A 19,857-nucleotide genomic window follows, 5' to 3' on the forward strand; every position below is an offset into this window, starting at 1 on the left:
GAATGAAGTTACTTCAAGCTAGGCAAAGAAGAGCTGCGTATGCTGACCCTATGCATTAATGTTCAAACTACCGACTGGGGTCATTTTGAACCAAGAGGAATATTTTTTTTATCATAGCCCAAAGGTGATTTATTCAATTCTTCCAATCTTTCATGATGTTGTCAATCAACTTGTTCTTAATACATTACAGTGCATACTCAATACTTTGTGGAAACACCTTTGCCAGCGATTGCAGCCTCGAGTCTTCTTTGGTATGACGCTACAAGCTCAGCACACCTGTATTTGGGGTGTTTCTCCTATTCTTCTCTGCATATCCTCTCAAGCTCTGTCAGGTTGGATGGGGAGTCCTGCTGCACAGCTATTTAAAGGTCTTTCCAGAGATGTTGAATCGAGTTCGGGTTCTGGCTGGACCACTCAAGTACATTCAGAGACTTGTCCCGAAGCCACTTCTGTGTTGTCTAGGCTGTGTGCTTAGGGTTGTTGTACTGTTGGAAGGTGAACCTTCACCCCAGTTTGAGGTGCTGACTGCTCCAGAGCAGGTTTTCATCAAGGATCTCTCTACTTTGCGCCGTTCGTCTTTCCTTCATACCTGACTAGTCTCCCAGTCCCTGCCACTGAAAAACATCTCCACAGCGTGATGCTGCCACCAACTATGATTTATGGTATCCTCAGAGGGTGGAGTGATCTTGACCTTATAGGTCATGTGGTATAAGTCATTAGAACTGTAATACAGAAACCAGCTACCATCTGAATGTGCACATAGTGCTATATTGTGTGTATTCTCCCCAAAATATTTTTTCGATGAAAAATGTATATAAATATGCACTTAGTATTAATGTGGATTCTGCTTTGGAAAAAAAAGTGTATTTTTGTTATACAAAATATTCTACATAACTGTCTATTTTGGTTTGAAGTAAGTAGATATTTTGCTGTGATTTGTTTCTCTCTTTTTTTTGCTTCCTAAGCTGTGAGGAAGTGAGGGCAGGCCATGCTCAAGTGTTTAGGGTGAGCTTCAGTATGCTGGTCTGGTTGGTTGGCTTGCTCTCATTTTCACTATCTGACGTGAGATCTTGTCAATTCATTAATGTGTGCAAGGAAAGCTGATGTAGCTATGGGTACACTCACAATACCACATCCAGAAAATATTCAGCTTTGCAGTTCAGCTGGCAAGAACAAACGGATCTGCTGTGATGATAAGATCTTCCATTACAGGTTTTTATATCCCTGTGATTTAGCCATTGTGGATCTGTTTAATCTGAACATATCCCACAGACAACATCTTGCATTTGCTAATACCCACATTCCTGAGCTTAATTACTGTAGCATTACTGTTTGAAAATATCACCGCAACACAAATACCCAAGGTTTAGATTCCAATCCACCCTTTTATCAAGTCTTTATATGAAAACATCACCAATGAGGCCAACTTGTAGCAATCATGGAAATGGGAGATTCTCAGATTTTCTTATATTGCATCATCACAATTTGCATAAATTCCAGTTTTTTGTAGATAGTAAAACAAACATCACAACTTGAAGTTTAGAACAATCTTAACAAGTAAAATACACAGTAAAAGGGTTCATTCCAGAGAGAATGACAAATGTGTACAAAATTGGTGCCAGCCTGTTGAGTTCAGGGGCACTACAGGCAGGCTGGATGCAGCCCAGAGACCTTTGAAAGCTCTGCAACGGTCTCCTTTGTTCTCCAGCCTCACAGACGTGACAGAGGTATTGCCTCGTCTGACCAACCGCCTACGGAAAATTAATTGGCTTTCATTATAGCTTACAGATACAGACAACATTTTACGTCAGTTGATCACTAGCTGCCAAAATTAGTCTCAGAAAGCGAGGTTAGTCTCAGACATCATTCATAATCCTGTCCCCAAACACACACTCGCAGGCACACACACACAGTAGAACAGTAATTTAGACATGGATACATATCCAATCTGTAGTAAGTAAATCACTGACTCTCGGTCAGGTGGTTAAATATGCAGAGCAGGTTCGATGCATAATTAACAGCTGTAAATTGCCTATTTCCTAATGTTCATCTTGTCTATCTGCCTGTGAGTCTACTTGCCTGCCTGTCTGTCAACACTGCTGCTGCACATACTGTCCTGAGTTTAGAAGCCAACCCGGGTAGATGTTTTCTTCTCCTTGGTTATAACTGCTGGGTTGGTGGCTGTCTGCTGTTCTTTACTGTGTGGTCAGGGTTCTGTAGGTGGTGTAGGGGTGGGACGGTCGACTACTGTGCTGTTCTGTGTGGCCATTGGTTTAGGTGCTCTAGAAGGCCAAATGGAATGGTGCCACCATGACAACCTGGCAGAACATATGGCTCTGAACCCACACAGTCACCACAAACAACGCAGACGTTAACACAAACATGGCACACACTTGCTCTGTGTCTTCCTATTGTTGCTTCTCCCACTTCTGATTCCTCTAAAGCTCTTCTTTTGCAGTCGTTATAATCCCACACAATTTATACCCCTCACTCACTCTCAAACCTACAACCATAAGTCAACCACTCACTCTCAAACCTACAAACATAAGTCAACCACTCACTTTTTCTTAGTCGCTCCTCTTTTATTACATGTGCCGTGCTTGTGCAGCTCAAGACTTTCTCCTCCAAGCGAAATTATAATGGACTGAACGTTGATCTTACAATCAACATATGAAGCTGTAACTTGTCAGCTACATATTGCATGCTTAAGTCGAATCATGATCATAAATAAAGAGAACCAATAACTTTCCACAACATGAACAGACGCAATATCATGTCACTGAAATTAACTTTTTTTTTTTTTTTTTACACCAATCTTTTTCTTTCTTTCTTTTTCACTCTGCATTACAGATTGCTAACTAGGTCTCCCTGTTCTTATACTGTATATGTTACCACAACACTGTAACCCAGCTGCAGTGGTGTGGTGACACTCCCCCGATCCTGTTTGTGTCCATCGCCTCTCCTTCACTGAACTCCCCTGACCATGCAGGGAATATTGGATGATTGTTATGGAAGAGCAGAGGCATGGAGTCTACAAGGTGTCGGAAGTGTTCCACAGGGATGCTGGCCCATGTTGACTCCAACGCTTCCTGCACTTGTGTCAAGTTGGCTGGATGTCCTTTGGGTGTTGGACCATTCTTGATACACACTGGAAACTGTCGAGTGTGAAAAACCCAGCAGTGTTGCAGTTCTGATGATAGTTTGTTGGTGATGCAGACACCAGGGAACTTAACTCTCGCTCCACTTCAGTCCCATTGATGTTAATGGTGGCCTGTTCGACCCTCATTTTACTATAGTCCATGATCAGCTCCTTTTTGCCTTGCTCACATTGAGAGGTTGTCCTGGCACAACACCACCAGGTCACTGACCTCATCCCTATAGTCTCATTGTTGTCCACGATCAGGCCTACCACTGTTGTCATCAGCAAACTTGATGATGGTGTTGAAGGCATGCTTGGCCACGCAGTCGTGGGTGAACAGGGAGTACAGTAGTGGGCCAAGCATGCACCCCTGAGGGGCTCCAGTGTTGTGAATCAGCGTGGCAGCTGTGGTGTTGCCTACTCTTACCACCTGGGAGTGGCCCATCCAGGATGTACAGGATCCAGTTGCAGAGGGAGGTGTTTAGTCCCAGGGTCCTTAGCTTAGTGATGAGCTTTGAGGGCACTATGGTGTTAAACGGTGAGTTGTAGTCAATGAATAGCATTCTCACGTAGGTGTTTCTTTTGTCCAGGTGGGAAAGGGCAGTGTGGAGTGCAATTGAGTCATCTGTGGATCTGTTGGGGCGGTTTGTGAATTGGAGTGGGTCTAGGGTGTTGATATGAGCCATGACCAGCCTTTTTAAAGGACTTCATGGCTACCAACGTGAGTGCTACGGGGCGGTAATCTTTTAGGCAGGTTACCTTTGCTTTCTTGGCCACAGGGACTATGGTGGTCTGTTTGAAACATGAAGGTATTACAGACTCAGGGAGAGGTTGAAAATGTCAGTGAAAAAACTTGCCAGTGTGTCCACACATGCTTTGAGTACACGTCCTGGTAATCCATCTGTCCCTGAGGCTTTGTGAATGTTGACCTGTTTTTAAAGGTCTTGCTCACATCAGCTGCGGAGAGCGTAATCACACAGTCATCCGGAACTGAGCTGGTGCTCTCGTGCATGCTTCAGTGTTGCTTGCCTCAAAGTGAGCATAAAAGGCATTTAGCTCGTCTGGTAGGTTGCATCACTGGGCAGCTCGTGGCTGGGTTTCCCTTTGTGGTTCGTAATAGTTTACAAGCCCTGCCACGTTCGAGTGTCAAGAGCCGGTGTAGTAGGATTCAGCCTTAGTCTTGTACTGACGCTTGTCCTGTTTCATGGTTCTACTGAGGGCATAGCGGTATTTCTTTTACGCTACCAGATTAGTATACCGCTCCTTGAAAGCGGCAGCTCTAGCCTTTACTTCGATGCGGATGTTGCCTGTAATCCATGGCTTCTGGTCGGGAAATGTATGTACGGTCACTGTGGGGACGACGTCGTCAATGGACTTATTAATGAAGCTGGTGACTGAGGTGGTACACTCAATGCTGTTGGATGAATCCCGGAACATATTCCAGTCTGTGCTAGCACAACTGTCCTGTAGCGTAGCATCCGCTTCATATGACCACTTCTGTACTGAGTGAGTCACTGTTACTTCCTGCTTTAGTTTTTGCTTGTATTCAGGAATCAGGAGTATATAATTATGGTCATATTTGCCAAATGGAGGGCGAGGGAGAGCTTTGTATGCGTCTCTGTGTGAGTAACGGTGGTCTAGAGTTTTTATTATTTTTGTATATTTTTTCCCCCCTCTGGTTGCACATGTGACATTTTAGGTAAAAAGGATTTAAGTTTGCCTGCATTAAAGTCCCTGGCTACTAGGAGCCCTGCTTCTGGAATAGCATTTTCTAGTTTGCTTATGGCCTTATACAGCTCATTGATTGTGGTCTTAGTGCCAGCATCGGTTTGTGGTGGTAAATAGACAGCTACGAATAATATACATGTGAACTTTCTTGGTTGATAATGTGTTCCACAGCTTATCATGAGGTATTCTACCTCAGGTGAGCAATACCTCGAGACTTAAGTATTTAAATATTAGACATCACGCTCCAGCAGTTATTGACAAATAGACAAACACCCCCGCCCCACATTTTACCAGACTTAGCAGCTCTGTCCTGCCAAAACACGAATAAGCTAGCCAGCTCTATATAATCCCTGTCGTCGTTCGGGAAAGTGTCAGTGAAACATAAGAGATTACAGTTTTTAATGTCCCGTTGTTAGGATAGTTTTAATCGTAGATTGTCCAGTTTGTTTTCCAATGATTGCACGTTGGCCAATAATACAGAGGGTAGTGGTGGTTTAGTCATACCGACAAATTCTCACAAGTCACCCAGATCGCTGCCTCCTGTATTTTTGTCTTTTCTTCACGTGAATGGAGGGGATTTGGGCCTAGACTCCGGGAAGCAGTATACCCTTTGCGTTGGACTCATGAAATAAAAAATCTTCGTCCAGTTCGAGGGGAGTAATCGCTGTTCTGATGTCCAGAAGCTCTTTTCCGTCATAAGAGACGGTAGCAACAACATTATGTACAAAATGCGTTACAAACTATGTGAAAAAAACTAACAAAATAGCAAAGTTGGTTATCACTCCCTGATCTGTTTCACCTGTCTTTGTGATTGTCTCCACCCCCCTCCAGGTATCCCCCATTATCCCCTGTGTATTTATACCTGTGCGCTCTGTTTTTCTATTGCCAGTTCGTTTTGTTTTGTCAAGCCTACCAGCATTTCCTCCTCTGTTTCTGTCTCTCGATTGTTCCTGTTTTCTAGTTTTCCCGGTGTTGACCTTTTACGCCTGCCCCGAGCTGGGCTGCTGTCCTGTACCTTTTCACCACCTATCCGGATTACTGACCTCTGAGCCTGCCTGCCGTCCTTTACCTTTGCCCCACCTATCTGGATTATTGACCCCCTGCCTGCCCTTGACCTGTCCTTTGCCTGCCCCTTTTGGATTAATAAACTGTTGTTACTTCGACATTGTCTGCATCTAGGTCTTACCTGAAATGCGTTAGGTTAGGAGCTTGTAAAACAGCAGCCATCCCCTGCAGCTCCATTATTATTCAACAACTGCGCTATGCATGGGGGCAGGTAGCGTTCTCCTGGCATCCGCCAAACCAAGATTTGTCCATTGTCCTGCCAGATGGTGAAGCATGATTCATCACTCCAGAGGAATAATTTCCACTGTTTTCAGAGTCCAATTGCAGCGAGCTTTACACCACTCCAGCCGACGCTTGGCATGGTGATCTTAGACTTGTGTGCGGTTGCTCGGCCATGGAAACCCATACCATGAAGCTCCCAACGAACAGTTCTTGTGCTTTCGTTGCTTCCAGAGGCAGTTTTGAACTCTGTAGTGAGTGTTGCAACTGAGGACAGATGATTTTTATGTTCTATGCACTCAGTAGGGAATAGTGAAGACATCAAAACTATGAATTAATATGTATGAAATAATGTAACTAAAAAAGTTGTAAACAAATGCAGACATTATTTTGAGATTCTTCGAAATATCCTAACTTTGCCTTGATTACAGCTTTGCACACTTGTCATTATCTTAACCAGCTTCATTGAATGCATTTCAATGAACAGGTGTGCCTTGTTAAAAGTTAATTTCTGGAATTTCTTTCCTTCTTAATGCATTTGAGCCAATCAGCTGTGTTGTGACAAGATAGGGGTGGTATACAGAATATATGAAATTAGTTGCAAAATGAATAGGAAATATAGTCAAGACATTGACAAGGTTATAAATAATGATTTTTAATTGAAATTATAATTGTGTCCTTCAAACTTTGCTTTCATCAAAGAATCCTCCATTTTGTAGCAATTACAGCCTTGCAGACCTTTTGGCATTCTAGTTGTCAATTTGTTGAGGTAATCTGAAGAGACTTCACTTCATGCCTCCTGAAGCACTTCCCACAAGTTGGATTGGCTTGATGGGCACTTCTTACGTAGCATAAGGTCAAGCTGCTCCCACAACAGCTCAATAGGGTGTCACGCGGAGCAGAACTGGTGAACCCAAGAGCAGATGAGGAGACTGGGATGAGGTAACCAAGGTATTTATTGAAACAAAGGTGGAAGATGGGGTGCAGGCCAGGGGAAGGTCGGGCAGGTTGCAGGAAGCCAGGTGTTGAGGCTGGAGCGAGGAGAGTTGGGACTGGTTAAGCAGGTCCGGAAAGGAATCCAAGGACTGAGTGGAGGGTCCAGGACAGAGTGGTGGGACTGGAGACGGGGGCCAAAGTCAGAGCAGGCAGAACTGTAGCAGAGAGGAAAACGGCATCAGGCAAGGGGTTGCAGCTCCAATTATGCGCCTTCCACAGAGCATGGCGTTTGCAAATGATAGTGAGTGATAGCCTTCCTTCTTCAAGATCCCTTTGACCCTGTTCAAATCTCCCACTTTACCACCACCAAAGCACCCCCATAAAATCACATGGCCATAAAATTGCTTCCACCATGCTTGACAGATGGCGTCAAGCACGCCATCTTTTTTTTTCTTTTTCTGCTTCTCACAATTTTTCTTTGATCCCAAACACCTCAAACTTAGCTTCGTCTGTCCATAACACTTTTTTCCAATCTTCATCTGTCCAGTGTCTGTGTTCTTTTGACCATCTTAATCTTTTATTTTTATTGGCCAGTCTGAGATATGACTTTTTCTTTGCAACTCTGCCTAGAAGGCCCGCATCCCGGAGTCGCCTCTTCACTGTTGACTTTGAGACTGGTGCTTTGTGGGTGACGCTGCCAGTTGAGGTTTTGTGAGCCTTCTGTTTCTCAAACTAGACACTAATGTACTTGTCCCCTTGCTCAGTTGTGCACCGGGGCCTCCCACTCCTCTTTCTATTCTAGTTAGAGCCAGTTTTCACTGTTCTGTGAAGAGAGTAGTACACAGCGTTGTATGAAGACCTTCAGTTTATTGGCAATTTCTCACATGGAATAGCCTTCATTTCTCGGAACAAGAATCGTCTGACGAGTTTCAGAAGAAAGTACTTTGTTTCTGGCCATTTTGAGCCTGTAATCGAACCCATAAATGCTGATGCTCCAGATACTCAACTAGTCAAAAGAAGGACCACAGTTTTCAACTGTGGTAACATAATTGCAAAATGGTTTTCTAATGATGAATTTGCCTTTTTAAAATGATACATTTGGATTAGCTAACACAACGTTCCATTGGAACACAGGAGTGATGGTTGCTGATAATGGGCCTCTGTACGCCTATGTAGATATTTGATTAAAAATAATCAATTTCCAGCTACAATAGTCATTTACAACATTACCAATGGCTACACTGTATTTCTAATCTATTTGAATGGACCAAATGTTTTCTTTTCTTTCAATAACAAGGACATTTTTAAGTGACCCCCAAACCTTTGAACGGTAGTGTATATATATTTATATATTCTGGATTCTGGCATTGCTCGTCCTCATATTTCTTAATATCATTTGCATTTTGGGGGATTATTTGTGCATTGTTTTAGATCGCTGCACCTGCAGTAAAATCTGCAAATCTGTGCCCAATAAACTTTGATTTGATTTCATCCAAAATAGGAGGAGACCAATTATAACTCAAAGATTTCCCTTTGTTATAATTGGCCATACTTAGAGAAAAGCAATCTGTGATCACAGAATCCAGGGAATCAGCAGTGTGTTGTTCAGTGTCTCCAAGGCAAAGGAGTGGATGTGGGAGAGGGAGAATGTAAGGTTTTTGATATATTGTTCGCTAAGCCTTTGGTGTGATTATAACCCCAGCTGGAACTGCAGACAAAATACTCAGTGGAGACAATACCAATGTCAAATGAGTATAGGGATTGCTGCTACTAAAGAAAGGTACCACGATGGGGGAGAAAGGCACCGCGATGGGTGATATGTCAATTCAGACAAGGGGAAATAAATAATAATAAGACTAAGATGCATATCCAGAGGAAAAATAATGAATAGTTCTTGCAGAGGGTGTCTTGAATAAAGCATCTGTGGGAGCTGAGTGAGAGGAGTTAGGAATACCAGACCGACTGAAGCACAACTTCTATTATACTCCACCACTATTAAACCTGCAACATCTTATTCAGTGGTAGGTATTTAGGCCGGGATTATATATGACCGCACCGTTGGAGTCGACATCTGCAACATTTCCCTTGAATGCAATCTCCCCAAACACAGGAACATTGCCTTTTATTGTTGACAATGCACGATCGTATTGAATCCTGGCCTCAGTGTTAGGTCAGTGTTGTGTACACAGAGAGAGAAAGCAAGATTTATACCGTAAGCAATGCTCTTGCTTTAGTAGAACGGATACCATCACCATATGATAGTATAAGAAGTCTTATACAGTGCCAGATCGAAGCACGGAATATGCTCCTGGCAATATTTCATCTGTTGTTTTGTGGCCTATGGCACTTCAGAGATTTGTAGTATATAGGACATCAACACATGCTGTGCTCTATAGTGCTGCTGCTGCTCAGAAGTTCAGTCAGTCTTGACCTAATTTCCCCATTCCCACTCACACGTATCGAATCCAGCTCAGCCTCTATTACCATAGTCACAGCCTCACTGTAATCCGTATAACTTCACACTACATTCCTTTCCTGCATCATTACACACCCCTGTCACTCACTCGCTCAACTCCTACTCTATAAACACCATATTAGCAGTACATACTGAAGTTATCTCCAACTCGTCCCCTCTCTCTGACCACTGTTTTTGGCCTTTCCAGTAGAACAAGGACACACTCTTTATTTTTTTATTTTTCATCTTTTTTTTCACATATCTCCATTGTGGTTTGGTAGTGAACACGTTTACATACACCGGGATCAAATGAATATAACATAAATAAACATAACATAAATACAGCTAGCACACTGACTACTATACTGTTGATGTCTGCAATAGTCGGATTTGTAGGATTAAACCCCCTCTCTGCACCTCTCTTCACAGAGCTGCGGTAGAGTGCAGAGTATAGTCTCTCTAGTGTTATAGGTGTTGAAGTCGTGAGTCCCTGGGCTCGTCCCAAATGGCCCTCTATTTAGGGAATAAAGGGAATAGGGTGTTCATGTGGCAGGCAATAGAACCTCTGCTGGCTGCTCCTCTGTGACCATATGGCCTGCCTGCTCCCTTGCTGTCTCTTTCATGCCTCAACACTGACGAGGCGAGGGGGGATTAAAATGTATCTGAGCCGGTCTCTTTCCCCCGGTCCTCTGCTTCCTGCGCAGTCAGGCCAGCAGGGTTAGGATGTGGGGCCTGCATCCACAGTCAGGAGATAGACGAGGAGCGCTTGGCATGCTCTGACTACTGCAGCAGAGAGGTAAGCTCCAAGATAACCAAGACCATACCGTAGATGAGAGAACTGTTTTGTCTTGGTGTTTGCAAAATAGAATTCATGAATCAAGCCTACATCTATCTAGATTAAATTAAGATTTGGGGTCTCTGGCCTACACACAATACCCCACAATGTCAAAGTGGAATTATGTTTTAGACATTTTTACAAGTTAATCAAAATAAAATCTTAAATGTCTTGAGTCAATAAGTATTCAACCCCTTTTGTTATGTTAAGCCTAATACGTTCAGGGGTACAATTTGCTTAACAAGTCGCATAAATTGCATGGACATGGTCTGTGTGCAAAAATTGTGTTTAATATTATGATTATGACACATACTATGATTTGTAAGGTCTCTCAGTCGAGTAATGAATTGGAAGACCAGGGAGGTTTTTCAAAGCAGACATTGAATATCCCTTTGAGCATGGTGAAGTTTTTATGGTCTATAAATGCACCCCATCACTTCAAAGATACAGGTGTCCTTCCTAACTCAGTTGCCGGAGAGGAAGGAAACCGCTCAGGGATTAACACCATGAGGACAGTGGTGACTTTAAAACAGTTCAAGTTTTTAATGGCTGTGATAGGAGAAAACTGAGAATGAGTCAACAAAATTGTAGTTACTCCACAATACTAACCTAATTGACAGAGTGAAAAGAAGAATAAAACTTATTTTAAAACACTAAAGGCAATACTACTTAAAAGAATGTGGCAAAGCAATTCAGTCTTTGTCCTGAATACAAAATGTTATGTTTGGGGAAAATCCAATACAACACATTAATTCGTTTTTTCAAGCATAGTGGTGGCTGCGTCATGTTATGGGTATACTTGTAATCGGAGGACTGGGGAGTTTTTCAGTATAAAGAAATGGAATGGAGCTAAGCACAGGCAAAATCCTAGAGGAAAACCTGGTTCAGTCTGCTTTCCGTAAGATATTGCAAATAATTCACCTTTCAGCAGGACAATAATCTAAAACGCAAAGCTAAATCTACGCTGGAGTTGCTTACCAACAGTGAATGTTCCTGAGTGGCCGAGTAACAGTTTTGACTTAAATCTACATGAAAATCTATGGCAAGACCAAAAAAGGGTTGTCTAGCAATGATCAACAACCAATTAGACAGAGCTTGAAGATTTCTGAAAATAATAAATGGCACAATCCAGGTATGGAAAGCTCTTAGAGAATTACTCAGAAAGACTCAAAACTATATTCGCTGCCAAAGGCTCTTCTACAAAGTATTGACTCAGTGGTATGAACACTTATGTAAACGAGATTTCTGTATTTCATTTTCAATAGATGTACAAAAATGTCTAAACATGTTTTCACTTTGTCATTATGGGATATTGTGTGTAGATGGGTGAATTGAATCCATTTTGAATTCAGGCTGTAACACAACAATGTTTTATGAAAACTTTCTGAAAGCACTGTAGATCTATGAACAAAAATATAAACGCAACAATTTCAAAGATTTGACTGTTACAGTTCATGAGGGAATCAGTCAATTTAAATAAATTCGTCCCTAACCTATGGATTTCATATGACTGGGAATACAGATATGCTGGTCACAGATACCTCAGGATCTCGTCGCTGTCACGACTTCCGCCGAGGTCGGGCGGCGGTCGGTGTCGCCGGCCTTCTAGCCATCGCCGATCCACCTTTTAATTTTCCATTTGTTTTGTCTTGTCTTCCCACACACCTGGTTCCAATTCCATAATTACATGTGTATTTAACCCCCTGTTTCCACCATGTCTTTGTCCGGAATTGTTTGTTGTAAGTGCTTATGCACGTTATGTCTGGCATGCGAAGGGTTTTTGTCCCATTATATATAGTTTTGTTCACAATGATTTTGATTATTAAACTGCGCTGTTGTAACAGTCTTTGCTCTCCTGCGCCTGACTTCTCTGCTGCCAGTACGCATTCCTTACAGTCACGGTATTTCTGTGATTTCAAATTTCATAAATAAAATGCAATTGTGTTCGTTGTCTGTAGCTTATGCCTGCCCAAACCATAACCCCAACGCCACCATGTGGCACTCTGTTCACAACATTGACATCAGCAAACTGCTCACCCACACGACGCCATAAACGTGGTCTGCGGTTGTGAGGCCGGTTGGACGTACTGCCAAATTCTTTAAAACAACATTGGTAGATGGTAGAAAAATGACCAATCAATAATCTGGCAAAAGCTCTGGTTGACATTCCTGCAGTCACAATGCCAATTGCAGGCTCCCTGAAAACTTGAGACATCTGTGGCAATGTTTTGTTACAAAACTGCTGTCCTTGAAACAGTCTTGATATGTTCGTCAAAGGAGAGATCAGGGTCCAGAGTAACGCCAAGGTCCTTCACAGTTTTATTTGAGACAACTGTACAACCATTAAGATTAATTGTCAGTTTCAACAGAAGATCTCAATGATTCTTGGGACCTAGAACAAGCATCTCTGTTTTGTCCGAGTTTAAAAGTAGAACGTTTGCAGCCATCCACTTCCTTATGTCTGAAACACAGGCTTCTAGCGAGGGCAATTTTGGGGCTTCACCATGTTTCATTGAAATGTACAGCTGTGTGTCATCTGCATAGCAGGGAAAGTTAACATATTTTCGAATGACATCCCCAAGAGGTAAAATATATAGTGAAAACAATAGTGGTCCTAAAATGGAACCTTGAGGAACACCGACATTTACAGTTGATTTGTCAGAGGACAAACCATTCACAGAGACAAACTGATATCTTTCCGACAGATAAGATCTAAACCAGGCCAGAACTTGTCCGTGTAGACCAATTTGGGTTTCCAATCTCTCCAAAAGAATGTGGTGATCGATGGTATCAAAAGCAGCACTAAGGTCTAGGAGCACGAGGACAGATGCAGAGCCTCGGTCTGATGCCATTAAAAGGTCATTTACCACCTTCACAAGTGCAGTCTCAGTGCTATGATGGGGTATAAAACCAGACTGAAGCATTTCGTATACATTGTTTGTCTTCAGGAAGGCAGTGAGATGCTGCGCAACAGGTCTGAGAATACCTGGTCAACATTTCTTCTGAGAGCTAACATAGACTTCTAAGATGTCTATTATAGACGCCTGAGAATACCTGGTCATTTCTTCTGAGAGCTAACATAGACATCTTAGAAGTCTATAGAAGTCTGAGAATACCTGGTCAGCGTTTCTTCTGAGAGCTAACATAGACTTCTAAGATGTCTATTATAGACGCCTGAGAATACCTGGTCATTTCTTCTGAGAGCTAACATAGACATCTTAGATGTGTTATATAGACGTCTGAGAATACCTGGTCAACGTTTCTTCTGAGAGCTAACATAGACGTCTGAGAATACCTGGTCAGCGTTTCTTCTGAGAGCTAACAGACGTCTGAGATGAAATTTAGAAGCCAAATGTTACTGCATGAAGTGAGGGGGAAAGGGACAGTCAGCTTTGAGATGGAAAGTTTAAAACATGATTAACTTAAGGTTTCAGGTCAGTGAATGAGATCAATATGAGCGAGAGAGTTCCCAGGGGAGAGGGATGATGACGGGAACCCAGTGTGTGTGTGTACGTGTGTCTGATGGTGCTCGGGTGTCTCATTACAAAATGAAGGGTGATAAAATGAGATGACATATGTAAGCTCTTCTTGAAAGTGCCATCTCAGGAATGTTATCTTTTGTGGTATCTTTTATAGCTTCAGTACATCAAAAGTGGTTTTGAATAATGCAAGCTGCACTGTTCACTGTATTATGTACTGTATGAGTTTATGACTTAGCTTAGCACATGTATGCTGTAAAGCATTTCTAATGATTTTCTCCCTCTCTCTCTCTGTACAGCGTTGCTGATTGGGTCGGGGTGTGCGCTCTACCCTCTAGGTTGGGACAGTGACGAAGTTCGACAGACCTGCAGCAATAGATCCAACCAGTTTGAGCTTGGTATGGGTCAACATCCACACAAGAACACCATCATATTCAAGTCACAAGTTGATAATCAACAAGTCATTCAAATTGCTCACTGCTCATATTATGGTATGTTGGCTCAGATTCAAATTCGCTGTGTGTGTGTCTGTGTCTGCGTCCAGGTTCTTGTGAGATTGGCTGGGCGTTCTACTGTACCGGAGCAGGGGCATCAGCAGCCATGATGTTATGCACCTGGATGGCCTGCTTTGCTGGGAAGAGACAGAAGCAGTACCCCTACTGATGTCATCAAGGCGGGACAGCCACAGAGACCATGATGTTATGCACCTGGATGGCCTGCTTCGCTGGGAAGAGACAGAAGCAGTACCCCTACTTATGTCATCAAGGCGGGACAGCCACAGAGACCATGATGACCACCTCCCCCAACACCCGTCATCACTGGCAATTGAAGAGACTCAGAGCAAAGGATAATATCAGGGGGACAGTGTCTATGGGCGCATTCGACATTGCAGTTGAATTTAAAGGCAGGTCGAGACTGATCTACAAATCACCATCATAAATAACTACACAATATTATTTGTAGATCAGTCAGTCACGATTTACCCATGGAACATCAAAATTTTGATGCTCTTGAACACGGCCTGTATGCCATATGCTAGTTATGCACTCTGTCATCATAATTGAAGCAGAGCGGACTCCCTTGTGGTGCATTTGGTACTGAGGCAGAAAATAATACAACCCAATACATTCGCAATTACACTCCATTGTCCAACAGAGCATTTCAAAAGAGTGGAGTCTACATACTTTGTATTCATTGACAGCAAGAACAACATCTGTTTCTATCTCTATTTTCCTTGGGTTTTATGGTTGCTTCTCTATTCCTCCTCCTATTCTATTCTGTCATGTCCCTGTACTATAACTTTGTGGTAACTGAAGTAGTGGCACAACCAGTGGTAAAGATATATTAAATTACTATACTTTTGATATTACTTTGTTATTTTATTTTACATCCTGTATTTAATAAACATGTTATGTACCCCCACATTGGTCTAGTATTGCCTTAAAGACCCGTAAAAAGCTAATTCTCATGGCGTCGATATGAGTCCGAAACATTTATTGTTTACCAAGTGTAAATGGGATAATTTTGGTCATAAAGTCAGTCTTGTCCAAAAGGGAGATTTGCAAGATTATAGGAAAGCTTGTATGTCACATAATGAAGGGTACCATAAGAGTTTTCCTTGGGTTGGGTTTATTTAAATCCTGCCCACAGCTGGCAGCACCCAAGTAATCATCAATTTGGAGCGCAGCTGCACGCAACCTGATGCAATGTTCAATTTGGATTGACATTCAATATCCCTATGGGGCTGGTTAGGGACCATCAGTAAATGACACAATGTACCTGGGACAATATTTTAAAAGGTCAAAAGCTCCACATTTCAATGACTTAAAAATCTCAAACCAACTATAAATTAGAGAAATTCATATACAAATATTGAAAGCTAAAGGATGTGCAACATGACAATATTGAAACATACGTTGTGTCATTTATTTGTCCCTAACTAGAGCCAGAGATAGGCTATACAATGTCAAACAAACTTTGTCACTGTGTTACACCAGTGGGCTGTAGCTAATTGGTGAAATAAGTTTGCTTGTACTAGCTAGCCTAGACTTCAAGACTCGAGACCTGTTTCGACTGTTTCAAGTTATCTAGAAGGTTGAGTGACTGTGTACTGTTGTGGCAGAGTGATTATACACACATGAGACACCCACGTTAAACCACCACTCCAAAACAACTCGTTTGGCTTCAGTCATGACTGCTGCATTTCTTAATGTCCAAGCTGAATAACGAGGCCAAAAGTTCAGCACCCCTTTAAATATATAAACCCTTACTGTATCTTGCAATCATTTTTAACTGTTATGTCAGTAATTATTTACAGTATAGCTATAAAACAGGGAATGTTGAAGTCCCTGAATGTATGTCTGGCATATGTTTGTGTTTTTGTGTGTGTATGATGTACAGTATATTGTACTATATAACATTACATTTGAATGAAACACAATAGATTTGAACCTGTAAATAAATTGTTACTTTAAAGTCTTAATAAATATTCACAAACCTTTCAGAAGTGAAGTTCTAAAGATGTAGCTCCACTTAATCTGAATTGAAGCACTTGGCATGAGACTATTGGTCTTTCTTGAAGCCTTAACAGCTATTTGTTTCTCATCTGTTCAGATTATTGGTGAATCAATTAAATGTATTTATAAAGCCCTTTTTACATCAGCTGATGTCACAAAGTGCTGTACAGAAACCCAGCCTAAAACCCCAAACAGCAAGCAATGCAAGTGTAGAAGCTTGGTGGCTAGGAAAAACTCCCTAGAAAGGCAGGAACCTAGGAAGAAACCTAGAGAGGAACCAGGCTATGTGGGGTGGCCAGTCCTCTTCTGGCTGTGCCGGGTGGAGATTATAACAGAACATGGCTAAGATGTTAAAATGTTCATAAATGACCAGCAGGGTCAAATAATAATAATCACAGTGGTTGTAGAGGGTGCAACAGGTCAGCACTTCAGGATTAAATGTCAGTTGGCTTTTCATAGCCAATCATTCAGAGTATCTCTACCGCTCCTGCTGTCTCTAAAGAGTTGATATGCTTGGTTAATCTGTGTTAAAACCATCTGTCGTGTTTATCTTTATTGATGGTCAGCTCAAACAACATGAACTGGCTGTTATTTGGGCTTTAAAACCCATCAGGATTGACTATGAAGAGAACAGCAAGGAGGGAGGGGAGTTAACCTGTCAACAGATGCTGCTGGAGTTAAATCATTAGTAAGGGTTAACACACACACATGCACGCATGCACACACACCAATTCCAAATGTCATTGGTCCACTGCCAGACCATTAAGGCATCCGCATGCTTCCCATCCGAAAGAGGTAGGAACAGTTCATGCATATATTATGACAACATTTTGGGACGTTTTTGTTCATTTGGTCTTCGGCAAGTTTTTGTTTGTTTGTGCACACCTCAAGAATTCTTGAGTCAAGCCAAAGTCTTACGCCCCTTCCTTGGTGATTGGTCAACAGTAGGGATTCTTCAATAGTATGAATTGTTCAATTAAGTGTTTGTTGTCATTCAACAAGAGCCAAATAATTTTGTCATTTTTTTCACTTGAGAAATACTGCACCAAGCATCTTAGTTAGATGTAAAATGTGCAACGAAGATCTCTGTACACCGCTTTGGACAGAGAGGGCAAAGATATGAACGCCCAATCGTTGGCAGATTTGCTTCCTTTAAAGATAAAATAATGGTTAAAAGCCTGGGTAAAATACTTGCTAGGACCAAAATCGGCATGGATGATTAGTTCCCGAAGGAAATTGCAGAACGGCGTAAAGTTCTGTATCCAATTTTCAAAGAAAATAGATTAAAAGGGAAACGAGTAGCTCTCGGCGTCGATAAACTATATATTGATAACCAGTTGTTCAGAGACACAAAGACTACTCCATGGCTATTTTTTAAATTACAATGTCCTCATAGACGAGGAAAATAACACTAAAATAACATCATAGATCTGAATGAATGAAATATTATTATTAAATACTTTTTTCTTTACATAGTTGAATGTGCTGACAACAAAATCACACAAAAATGATCCATGGAAATCAAATGTATCAACCCATTGAGGTCTGGATTTGGAGTCACACTCAAAATTAAAGTGGAAAACCACACTACAGGCTGATCCAACTTTGATGTAATGTCCTTAAAAGATGTCAAAATGAGGCTCAGTAGTGTGTGTGGCCTCCACGTGCCTGTATGACCTCCCTACAATGCCTAGGCATGCTCCTGATGAGGTGGCGGATGGTCTCCTGAGGGATCTCCTCCCAGACCTGGACTAAAGCATCCACCAACTCCTGGACAGTCTGTGGTGCAACGTGGCATTGGTGGATGGAGCGAGACATGATGTCCCAGATGTGCTCAATTGGATTCAGGTCTGGGGAACGGGCGGGCCAGTCCATAGCATCAATGCCTTCCTCTTGCAGGGACTGCTGACACTCCAGCCACATGAGGTCTAGCATTGTCTTGCATTGGGAGGAACCCAGGGCCAACCGCAACAGCATATGGTCTCACAAGGGGTCTGAGGATCTCATCTCGGTACCTAATGGCAGTCACGCTACCTCTGGCGAGCACATGGAGGGCTGTGCGGCCCCCCAAAGAAATGCCACCCCACACCATGACTGACCCACCACCAAACCGGTCATCCTGGAGGATGTTGCAGGCAATAGAACGTTCTCCACGGTGTCTCCAGACTCTGTCACATGTGTCACGTGCTCAGTGTGAACCTGCTTTCATCTGTGAAGAGCACAGGGCGCCAGTGGCGAAATCGCCAATCTTGGTGTTCTCTGGCAAATGCCAAACGTCCTGCACGGTGTTAGGCTGTAAGCACAACCCCCACCTGTGGACGTTGGGCCCTCATACCACCCTCATGGAGTCTGTTTCTGACCGTTTGAGCAGACACATGCACATTTGTGGCCTGCTGGAGGTCATTTTGCAGGGCTCTGGCAGTGCTCCTCCTTGCACAAAGGCGGAGGTAGCGGTCCTGCTGCTGGGTTGTCGCCCTCCTACGGCCTCCTCCACATCTCCTGATGTACTGGCCTGTCTCCTGGTAGCGCCTCCATGCTCTGGACACTACGCTGACAGACACAGCAAACCTTGTTGCCACAGCTCGCACTGATGTGCCATCCTGGATGAGCTGCACTACCTGAGCCACTTGTGTGGGTTGTAGACTCCGTCTCATGCTACCACTAGAGTGAAAGCACCACCAGCATTCAAAAGTGACCAAAACATCAGCCAGGAAGCATAGGAACTGAGAAGTGGTTTGTGGTCCCCACCTGCAGAACCATTCCTTTATTGGGGGTGTCTTCCTAATTGCCTATAATGTCCACCTGTTGTCTATACCATTTGCACAACAGCATGTGCAATTTATTGTCAATCAGTGTTGCTTCCTAAGTGGACAGTTTGATTTCACAGTAGTGTGATTGACTTGGAGTTACATTGTGTTGTTTAAGTGTTCCCTTAATTTTTTGGGGGCAGTGTATAACTAATTGGAACACACAAGCACTAATTCAACATGGTGAAGATAAAAACTCAGTAAGCAGAAGGCACAGAATGTGTGGATGGTGTGGTGTGTGTTTATTATTTATTTTTTGTTATGTTTGGGAAAGTGTGGTGTTGAGTGAGAAATGAAATGGTTGCATATCCCAGAACCAATGTATTGCTGTGAACGGGGGTATGAGAGAGCATTCAATGTTCAGATGATAGATATACTTTTTATAATGAATTATACGTCTTATTTATTTATTTATTTATTGTCCTATCATGGGGAACTACATTTTAAAAATCAATTATATCTAATGTATTTATTTATGACCCTATATTGATGGAATGGTCCACAACCCTATACCCTAGACACCCACCTGAATGACCCAGATACTAAGGAGAAGTCCCTAATTGTTTTATGTGCCTGCTGTAAGCGGTCTGTATGCAGCCAAAATGAGGTCAGAGACCAAGAGCAGCACTGCCCCCTCAAGATTCTGAGCCTGCTTGACAGGGTTGGTCCTGCAAAGCC

At 42.6% G+C, this 19,857-nt stretch overlaps 1 protein-coding gene across 3 annotated transcripts in view; it reads left to right on the plus strand.

Moving 5' to 3' along the window:
• The window catches only part of LOC109866782 (LHFPL tetraspan subfamily member 6 protein-like), a 38,335-nt gene extending 21,924 nt beyond the window's left edge, over nucleotides 1-16,411 (plus strand). For all 3 annotated transcript variants that reach the window (XM_031802061.1, XM_031802060.1, XM_020455617.2), the window contains 2 exons: nucleotides 14,156-14,254; nucleotides 14,401-16,411. In XM_031802061.1, the coding sequence (XP_031657921.1) occupies nucleotides 14,156-14,254; nucleotides 14,401-14,519 (218 nt within the window). In that variant the 3' untranslated portion in view covers nucleotides 14,520-16,411. The remainder of the gene's footprint in view (nucleotides 1-14,155; nucleotides 14,255-14,400) is intronic.
• Nucleotides 16,412-19,857: the final 3,446 nt, after the last annotated feature.

This window comes from Oncorhynchus kisutch, linkage group LG22 (assembly GCF_002021735.2).
Source record: "Oncorhynchus kisutch isolate 150728-3 linkage group LG22, Okis_V2, whole genome shotgun sequence".
NCBI classification, from domain to species: domain Eukaryota; kingdom Metazoa; phylum Chordata; class Actinopteri; order Salmoniformes; family Salmonidae; genus Oncorhynchus; species Oncorhynchus kisutch.